Source organism: Hippoglossus stenolepis, chromosome 4 (assembly GCF_022539355.2).
Source record: "Hippoglossus stenolepis isolate QCI-W04-F060 chromosome 4, HSTE1.2, whole genome shotgun sequence".
Taxonomy (NCBI): Eukaryota; Metazoa; Chordata; class Actinopteri; order Pleuronectiformes; family Pleuronectidae; genus Hippoglossus; species Hippoglossus stenolepis.
The window spans coordinates 183,927-193,743 of record NC_061486.1 but is presented as its reverse complement, the minus strand read 5'-3'; the positions used below and the strand labels follow the sequence as shown (position 1 = coordinate 193,743).

Genomic DNA, 9,817 nt, shown 5'->3' with positions numbered 1-9,817 from the left:
GTTAGTAACTGTTAACAGCTGTTTCTGTGATGACTCTAAATCCTGACTGAAGGTTTTCCAACAGATCGTTTCTGTCTCAGTCGTCACACAGCTGGTTAGCAACAGCTTCTTCTAGGGTTTTGGAAATGAAGGTTTGATTTGGGTCTAATCAGCTACAACATCTGGCTCAACAGTGGGATTTTGAAGCAGAGGTTCACACACACACACACACACACACACACACACACACACACACACACACACACACACACACACACACACACACACACACACACACACACACACACACACACACACACACACACACACACACACACACACACACACACACACACACACACACACACACACACACACACACACATACAAACAAACACGAGACCTGAATGAATCAACAGTTAATTTATTACAGGTCAAATCAGTAACCAGCTTCAATTATCATGAATCACAGATTAAACTCAACACACTGATTATGAATAATTGAATAATAAATATGAAAATGAGATTTCATCTTTCAGTAAAATTTCAAACACGTTACATTTTTCTGCCTGTTTGAAGATGTTTCTCTTAAAAATCTGATCCTCATGAGAAAACATGTTTGTTAAACATTTATTTGTAGAAAGTCACTGGGATTTAATTTTCATTCTAATTGAACTTTTATTATTTGAAATAAACCTTCAAAACAGATCTTCAGTGGTTCATGTTTTATCGATAAACAGAAACACTGATCTTTGCTTTAACACAAGTCTTATTATTATTACTTTTATCATAATGTTATAAACTAATGATTGAACTAAGTTCACGTGATTCCACTGCAAGATTTTACAAAACTAAATGTCAAAATAAAAGTTTCTGAGGAAAACCTCACATGCAGATCAAAGTGACATTGAAAAGTAAATGCTCAATAATTATCAATAAATACAAAAAGATCAATGGACCAACTGTCTTCGCAGTCCACACTGTCCAGGTGCATTATGGGACATGTAGACTCCAATGTTCAGACTGAAACTTGAGTATTAAATGTTTAAAAACTTTTGATTTCTGATCATTTCAAATTAAAAAACTTGTAGATTACAGTTTTTTTCTTGAGTTTAATTTGACGTCATGTTTTTAAGTGGTGTCAACACACATCAACAAACGCCTGATTAAATATTTAATCATTTATTCATAAAATATAAAAACTGAGAAGCGATAATCATAAAGTGAAGAGTGACAATTTAAGACCAACGGTTTACGTCATGTGACGTGTTTAGGTCACATGAAACTAAAAACAAGTGATTCATATTTTACTTCATTATGACTTTAAATGACCATTTAAAGTTTAAAAGATCTTAGTGTCAACATAAAACAGACGAGTGATCATGAGATAAAACTGAATGAAGGAAAAAAACTGTTAAAGTCTTGTTAAAGGAAAGACTCCAGAAAGAAAGAACTTTAAAAAAAAAAAGAACATTAAAGAAAAGATCGTTAAAGAAAAGATTGTTGAAGAAAAGTCTTGTTTGTGGCCCCAGACCCTCTGTGGCCCCAGACCTTCTGTGGCCCCAGACCCAGACCCTCTGTGGCCCCAGACCCTCTGTGGCCCCAGACCCAGACCCTCTGTGGCCCCTCCTCAGGCCTGGTCTGGTCTGGGACTCTCTGGCGGAGTCAGAGACTCAACAGACGACTGGTCACTAGGAAGCAGCTCCTCTTTATCACTGTCAAACAAAAACATGAGTCAATGAAGAGACACTTGTTGTGTTGTGGACCAGCAGGGGTCAGTGTGGAGCAGGGTTAACCTCACCTGATGGAGGGACGGTGGGACAGACGGTGACGTCTCAGAGAGACGAGGACGAGCGTCACCAGCAGCAGAGCGGATATGGCGGCCAGAGTGATGAAGAGGAAGAACGCTGGGGAGGGAAGATGATCATGTTTTTATTTAGAAAACCTGAACCAGGATCAGTGAGATGTGCTTTTATTTTGAAACACGCCGCTTCCTTCACTTTTATTTTACAATCAGAAAATGATAACGTTTGAGAAGTTACTTGTGTAACCTCTTTTGAAAGGAAAAACTGACCTGCAGTCCAGCGGTTACGGCTTTTCCCACGAGTGTCAAACGAACCTGGAGGAAAAGAATGTGAGAACAGACGTCACATGAGGAGAGATGTCACGTGAGGACAGACGCCACATGAGGAGAGATGTCACGTGAGGACAGACGCCACATGAGGAGAGAGAGAGAGGTCAGAGAAGACGCCATGAGAGAGATGTCACGTGAGACAGACGCCACATGAGGAGAGATGTCACGTGAGGACAGACGTCACATGAGGAGAGATGTCACGTGAGGTCAGACGCCACGTGAGGACTGACGTCACGTGAGGACAGACGCCATGTGAAGATTTGGTCGTTACCGTCTTGACTGCAGTGGCTCATACACTCCTCCAAGGTGCCGTAACGGTTCAGGTTTCCATGGCAACCACCGTACAAGAATGACTGACAGGTGCCAGTGTTGTGGTTGAAGAAGAACTTTGGGAATGCAGCTCGACACGGACCAGGGTCAGGGGTCAACAGACACTCATCTGAGATGGAGACAATCATTATTGATGCAGCTGCTCAGGACAAACTGCTCAGAAGTGACGGTTTGTTTCTGACCTTTATTTTCTGTGGAAACATCATCAGCTGATTTCTTAGAGGACGGCAGGACGGACACTGAGGGACGAGACACCAACATGTTGTTAGTGAGCAACTCAGGTATATGAGTCTCACCTGCACAGGTGCAGACAGGTGCATGCGTCTCACCTGTACACGCAGCCATGCAGCTCTCCTCGCTGATGTAGTTGTTCTTGTTTCCTCTGCAGCCTCCATAGATGAATGATTGACAGGTACCTGTGTGGCGGTTGTAGAACCAATGCTGAAACGCTGCCCTGCAGGGACCCGCCTGAGGCTCGGCCCCACACCGCTCTGATTGGATAAGAAGACAGACATGTAAGTTTGTCCTGACCGTACCATAGACTCAGGTGCTCTGAATGTTTTCATGCTGACATCCTTTGGTTCTGTTCATCACACAGAGCAGCTGATCAAACATCTGTAGACATGCTTCTACATGGATACACGTGTCCACACATGTTAAAATACATCAATTCAGAATTAGAGTTCTTAGAATTTTTGTAATTATTAATATTTAGAGAGCCCAAGTCGTTCACATGGTTCCATCAGGTACAACTAGGAGCAGCTGATGTTCTTGAGCGGCTGATGGACAAAATATATGAAAATAGGAACCAGATGTGAGAATGCGTTAGAACCACATCGTAGAACATCTTAGCATTACATGTACGAATCACAACTTAGAACCACGTGTTAAAATATGTTAAACCATGTTAGGACCATGTGCTGGAAAGTGTTAGAACCAGATCTTAGAACGTGTGTGAGAACTAACATACCTGCATATTCATCAGCCGACATATCTGTTGAAGAAAGAAAATGTGAAACTAGGATAAACCATCGACTCACGTTCGATCAAAGTTCACGCCTTCTACTCTCCATCTTTCTTTCTCTCTCTGCTGACGTTGACATTTATGTTCATTTTCTTTCTTCAGAACCGTTTTTTTGTTGTAACAGACGATAATTTGATACAAAATGATGAAACGCGAGTCATATTTATTACTTATTAAACAGATCTTGTAGAACTTTAATATGTGAGGATGTTAATGCATGTGTGGTTACCTGTGTACTGAGGGTGAACGGACTCTGTGACAGCAGGTTCAGACTCAGCTGCACCTGGACCAAGAGATAATGAGTGAGTACGCACACACACACACACACACACACACACACACACACACACACACACACACACACACACACACACACACACACACACACACACACACACACACACACACACACACACACACACACACACACACACACACACACACACACACACACACACACACACACACACACACACACACTCCTTACTTGTGTCGACGGCTGGAACCATTCGAGCTGCTTTGACATGACGTTCAACTGGAGGAGGGGTTGAGTCAGGAGGGAGAACTGAACCTGAACACACACAGTAAAACAGACAAACAATAATTATCACCTCTGTGTAAATGATGGTCTATGGAAGCATATTGCTATAAAACCAGAAAAATAAAAAATTTAAATACAATCCGCATATTGAAAACGTTGGATGTTATCATATCCTCAGGTCTCAGGTGGAGGTAGAACCCTGACATGTTCCCACTTTATCAATGATCAGGAGGACGAGTGAAACGTCTACAAACATGTCAACCACTCTCTGGTCAGAGTTAGGGTTACACAAATCATGTTGCTGTGGTTTTGTGTAGTTGTTGGTTGTTAGTTTGCAGGCGGCTCTCACGGCTTGGTGTCTAAGGATAATTCAACCGGGGAAGTGCAGACTGAAGCTGTGGTCGGGTCCATGGATGTTAGAGGAGGAGATTAATACCTTTCTGGATTTTACATTTGGTGTCATGTCCTGTTAAAACAAGATGCAGAAAAACTTCTGATTCTACTTTAGATAGGATCGGGGGAGGAGCCACATTTTTAGTCATCCTTGTGCTGGAAAAAGGTAGAAGCCAAGTTGTCTAAATGAGAATGGTTTCTACCTTATCTGTCCTACAGGGGAAGAGTTCTGATAGTGAATAACTTGGTCCAGGTCTGGGGCAGCGTCTCCTGGTGAAGTTCTTCTGGTCTGGTCAGCACTAGCTGAGGGCGTCGGCCCTGTATCTCCCTGTGGCAGAGGGAGGACAAGGACTCATTGACATTGTGTCCTGAACCGCGGCCTTCAGACTGCAGACGGTGCAGAAGCTGCTGTACGGCTGCAGTCTCTGCTGGTTGGCTCCTTCTCCTCACACAAGCCGGCTGGGGCTGGACTAACATCTCTTCATGATGAGATCATGTGAAGATGACCTGACCGGACTGACACCGTTCTACAGCTCAGTGGTGAACACCTGGCAGACGCTGGAGATCAAGCGGACTCCTGATCCCAGACCAGGGATGTGGCTGTTTGAGGAGCCGCTCTTCTACAATGACTGACTGAAAACAACCACATTTTCCTCTGCAGTTCTGAGAAGTAAGTTTGTTGAGGCTGGCATCGTTAAACTGGGCCATCTCACCGACTCATCTTGGGAAACACCCAACAACATCAGGTCCTCCAGAGTTCTGAAGAGGATCGTGGAGGAAGTGTTGCAGTCCCTGTCTGTGCCACTGAGAGCGTTTGCTGAAAATCGTACTCTAGCTGACCAATGGGATGATGACTGTGAGTACCTGTTTCCCTCTCTGATCGTCAGCCCTGCTGCTGACGGGTGGCGAGAGGAGAGTGGACTGCTTCTTTCCTTCAAAACACCGGTGCTGGGTAGTTTCAGCTCTTGTGGGAAGAAGCAGCTTTATGTCAGCTGTGTGAAGGTGCTGAACCTTCGCTCTCTGGCTGGAGTCAAGGAGACGAGGTGGACTGAGGATTTTGCTGCAGGCTGCACCCCCGAAGGCAGGTGGAGGGTCCTGTATAAACCTCCTGTTGAGAAACGGGTGGGTGACCTCCAGTGGAGGATTATACATGGAGCTTTAGCTACAAACAGACACAGAGCTCACCTGGACCCGAGCACTGGGGAGGGATGTGGTTTCTGTGGTGATAGGGAGACTGTAGAGCACCTGGTGGTGACTTGTCCTCGACTAGAGGTTTTATTTAGATTACTGCAGCAGTGGGTGGAGGCTCTGGGGGAGAACTTCTCTCTCCCGTTGTTTGTTTTTGGGCCTAAAAACCACAAAGGAAACAGAGCAACACCCGTCCTGGTAAACTTCCTGTTTGGCTAAACTGGCCACCTGGAAGAGCAGGAAGAACCAGATGTTGGGTGAAGGCTGGACAGATGTGGAGAAGTGCTTCAAAGCCTTGGTAGCAACTCGCCTGAAAATAGAACACGCCTTCTACAGCCGGACCAGTAACCTGGAAGCTTTCAGGTCTCAGTGGAGGATCAGACAGGTTCTATGTTCACTGGTGTGTGTGTGTGTGTGTGTGTGTGTGTGTGTGTGTGTGTGTGTGTGTGTGTGTGTGTGTGAGACATGTAGTTTTCTTTTGTATAAAGTATCCGATTTAAATGTTTTTTTAATTCTTTTTTTTTGCTGGTGTGATTATTGGAAAAATAAAATTTATGTTAAAAGTCTCTGTCTCTTTATTCATAGAACCGGTCTGACCACACACACCTGGCACCTGTCGTCATGGTAACTAAAGAGGAAGTACAGGTGTCGTAAGCATCAGGACGTGTTGAAAGGGGATTTACCTGTAACGCCGCTGCAGGTTGACTCGCACTCGTCTTCAGACTCAAAGTTGTTGCCGTTGGCCTCGCAGCCTCCGTACACGAAGCTGCGACATTTCTGTTCTGTCACGTTGTAGAAAAACCTCGGGAATGCAGCACGGCACAACCCCACCTTCACCGGCAGACGACACAGAACTGATAGGAGAACAAAACAGACGTCAACACACAGTATCACACACAACACACAACACCTGTGCAGGTGAAACCAGTCAAGCCGGAGCAGCAACATTCTTCCTCGGAGTCACTTTCTGAACGCGACACGTTAAACTGAGATCAGACGCTGGAAAATCTGATCAAGGATCAAAAATCAACGTTTTCTGATCGACAGGAAACTGATCGACTGATCATTTGATTTTCTTTGAGCGATTGTTTATTTTACAAACTAAACAAATCAACAATAATAAACAAACAGCTGAAATGATGATGTCACTGAGGAGAGCCAATCCTTGCGTCCAGGTCCAAACCTGATTGGTTCTTATCATAGAAATATAAAACATGAAATTGTCAGACGACCTCTGAAAAGACTGAAAATAGTTCAGTACTTTTTATATAATGTGTGAAGAAACTAACAGAGAAAACACATTCTTTGAAATGGAATAAAATTGAGTTAAAGCTTTTTAATCTTCATGTTCTGGTTCATTATGATTATTTACCATCTTTAAATGTACAGATGAAACAACAATTGAACTGATAGATAAATCTTTTATTAATATCTTGTTGAATATTATGTTTACATTGTCTATGAAGTATTTTGTTTGGATTGTTATTGTATCAATAGGTCTAACAGGTTTAGTTTTTCCGATCAGTTGATCAGTGAATTTGTTTCTGGTGAAATAATGAACGGGGGTCACCAGGGGCACAACACAACACAGACTTTGGGCCTGGGGCCCCTCAGAAGGTGGACCAGGCCCTGATCGATGAGACCTGATCAATAATACTAAATAATGGATCCTGTGTAGTGATGACCTCACCGTGGTTGCTTGGCGGATCAGTGGAGCTCAGCAGCGGGAGGATGTGCAGCTTCTCCGGGCTCGAGTCAACTTTCTTCCCCTGCTTGCGGAAAACCTGGAACTGGGAGCTGCGCCTGAAAACGCACACTTGCCGGTTCTGGTTCTGGTTCTGGTTCCCACAGCTCCACAGCTCACACTGCGGCCCTCCGTCCGCCGGGTACCCGACCACAGCGACGTCACAGTCCGACTCAGCGCAGCACTTCTCCTGGCACCTCTGCGGGTCCAACGCCTCCGCTTCTCCCAGGACGAACCCAGAGTCTCCGTCCTGGACCTGATCCGGATCGATGGAGCTGTCCCAGGTACAGTTCAGAGCCAGGCCGGGCCCGAGCAGGAGACAGAGGGTCAGGACACCAAGTGCGTGTGGGTTCATTGCGTCCTCTGATCCGGATGTGCACCTGAATCTGGATCTGGATCTGGTTTAAACAAGTCGGATCGACTCACCTTTGCAGGAACAATGAGTCACTTCCGTGTTCAGCAGCTCTTTGTTGTCGCAGATTAAATCACCTGAGAGACAGGTGAGGTCACTGCAGGCCACGCCCACCTGTTGCGTCATCTGCGCACTGTCCTCTGACTGACAGACACACGCGCACACACACACACACACAGAACCAAGAGCAGGTTTGTGTAATTTTTTTTCAAAATATCATTTTTCAATTGTAATATTTTAAAATAGAAATAGGTCTCAAATATAATTTAATGTGGAAGAATGTTTATATATAGTTTAAATATAATTTTTAATGGGGAATAATACGGTTTCAATGTAGAAATATGGTATTTAAATATGTTTTAAGATGGAAAAAAAACTTGGCATTGTTAAAAACAAACGTAACATTCAGAAATATACTTTAAGAAGGAAATATAATATTTTAAGATTAAGTCAGTAAATAATGACCAATCACTTCTTCTCTCACCCTGTTTCCTGTCTCTGTAAATAAACATTAGCTTATTGATTGCATTGATCACTTTATATTATATATTATATTATTTATATATATTTAAATAGGCTTCCATATTTTACTGCAAATGTGATTATTTCTAATATTTGGATTAATGAAAATATTTAAAAGTAATAATAATAATTTCCTTACATTTGATTACAGTATTTACACGATGGTGGATGGTGATGATGGATCGAGCTGATCGAGGATTATGAACACAACTGGACTGCTCCTTCATCTCCATCGCACATTCTGTAGAAACACTTTAAACATGAAGTTACAAACTGGTTCTTCTCATGTAGTGAATCCTGTTGTTGTGTTGTTGTGTTGTTGTGTTGATGTGTTCAGTTCCATCAGCATCTGTTGGACTTGTGTCCTGGGAGAGGATCCTCACATGGGACTGAGCTTCATTCACTGATCACTAAGTTTCTATTTGACTCTAGTTGAGTGAAGAACAGAGGAAGTTGCTCCTTGTTAACATCTATGAGACAAACTGGGAATATGAGACAAATAGAATGTGATTGATTGATATTATCTGATATACACAGATGATAATAGAATTCTAATTTTGGTACTCATATATTGGTTGTGTTAACTTGTATTAGGTTTGAATGTGTTACTCCTCTCCTGTTTACTTTAGATTTAATGAATTTAGGTGGTCCGGGGGCAGACACAGTTCCTATAGGATACTATGAGGGTGACTGCTCTAATAGAAGCGCAGAGAAACGTGTAAGACTGCAACTCTGCTTCCTGGTCTCAACTCTGGATTATTACGGTGAGTACTGTCTAATAAACTTTGCCATATTTCTAGAAATGAGAGCTGCTCCATCCAAACTGGGATGAATGCAATCTCTCCTAATCAGACCAGGTTTTCCCCAAAAACTTCGCCAATTATCAGCGAAGCCCTTGTGATGGAAATCTGGAAATACAAGAGGCTGGAACACCAAATTTGTCTTTGTGTATTTTAATAGGGGCTTTCTGCAGAAAGGATCAACACAGAGAGTCACAGGGATCTCGGAGTGAAGATGGAGAACAGTCAAATGCAAGGATCTTATATAGGAGAACTAAGGCTGTTTGTCTGAGCCAGTTCAGGCTGGTTCTGTAGGCGCAGTTTGAGAGAGGAATGTAAACATAGAAAACTGATTTACATATGTTTCCTTTGGAGATAGAGCAGACATAAAGTAATAAAAAGGTCATAAACGTTTCAGGTCATAAAAGTTTCAGATCATAAACCGTTCAGGTCATAAAAGTCTTTAGACAGGTCTGCAAAAACTTACATTTCAACTACAAAATAGGTTTCAACCACACTTAGTTATTTTTCCACGACACCCACGTTGTTATTTGGACACCACCTTGACAGCCAGTGCTGAAAGGATGACGTACACACCGAATCAATATAGATTTTTGTGACGTAGTCAGATGTTGTTACTGCCGACGTAAATAATAGAATGCCAATTACCACAAAATATATTTCCTCACTAAACATTTAATTTCAAACTTAAAATAATATATTTCCATCTTAAAACTCGTTAACTGATGATGGGGGGGTATCCTTGTACGT

The 9,817-nt window shown here is 42.9% G+C and overlaps 2 protein-coding genes across 3 annotated transcripts in view; one reads left to right on the top strand and one right to left on the bottom strand.

The window, feature by feature from the left end:
* Positions 1-9,817, top strand: part of LOC118106630 (collagen alpha-1(I) chain) — a 688,934-nt gene that overhangs the window by 502,968 nt on the left and 176,149 nt on the right.
* spint2 (serine peptidase inhibitor, Kunitz type, 2) lies at positions 388-7,869 on the bottom strand. 2 transcript variants are annotated; one of them, XM_035155138.2, is made up of 11 exons: positions 7,280-7,869; positions 6,273-6,443; positions 3,955-4,038; positions 3,697-3,750; positions 3,414-3,437; positions 2,773-2,934; positions 2,626-2,682; positions 2,385-2,552; positions 2,054-2,098; positions 1,781-1,886; positions 388-1,694 (listed from the first exon to the last, which is right to left on the bottom strand). In XM_035155138.2, exons 1-11 carry the CDS (start codon positions 7,686-7,688, stop codon positions 1,610-1,612), a joined length of 1,365 nt encoding a protein of 454 aa, XP_035011029.2. In that variant the 5' UTR covers positions 7,689-7,869; the 3' UTR covers positions 388-1,609. The 2 variants fall into 2 exon arrangements, with proteins under 2 accessions (XP_035011029.2, XP_035011030.2); XM_035155139.2 differs by lacking the exon at positions 3,697-3,750.

Bases quoted from the DNA above. Each gene is read 5' to 3' on its own strand.
- spint2 (XM_035155138.2), bottom strand. From the start codon at position 7,688: ATGAACCCACACGCACTTGGTGTCCTGACCCTCTGTCTCCTGCTCGGG. The intron at 2,553-2,625 runs GTCAGAAACAAA...TCTCCATCTCAG, and splicing joins TGTTTCCACAGAAAATAAAG to ATGAGTGTCTGTTGACCCCT. The intron at 2,099-2,384 runs GTAACGACCAAA...CTTTTCCTCCAG, and splicing joins GAGCCACTGCAGTCAAGACG to GTTCGTTTGACACTCGTGGG.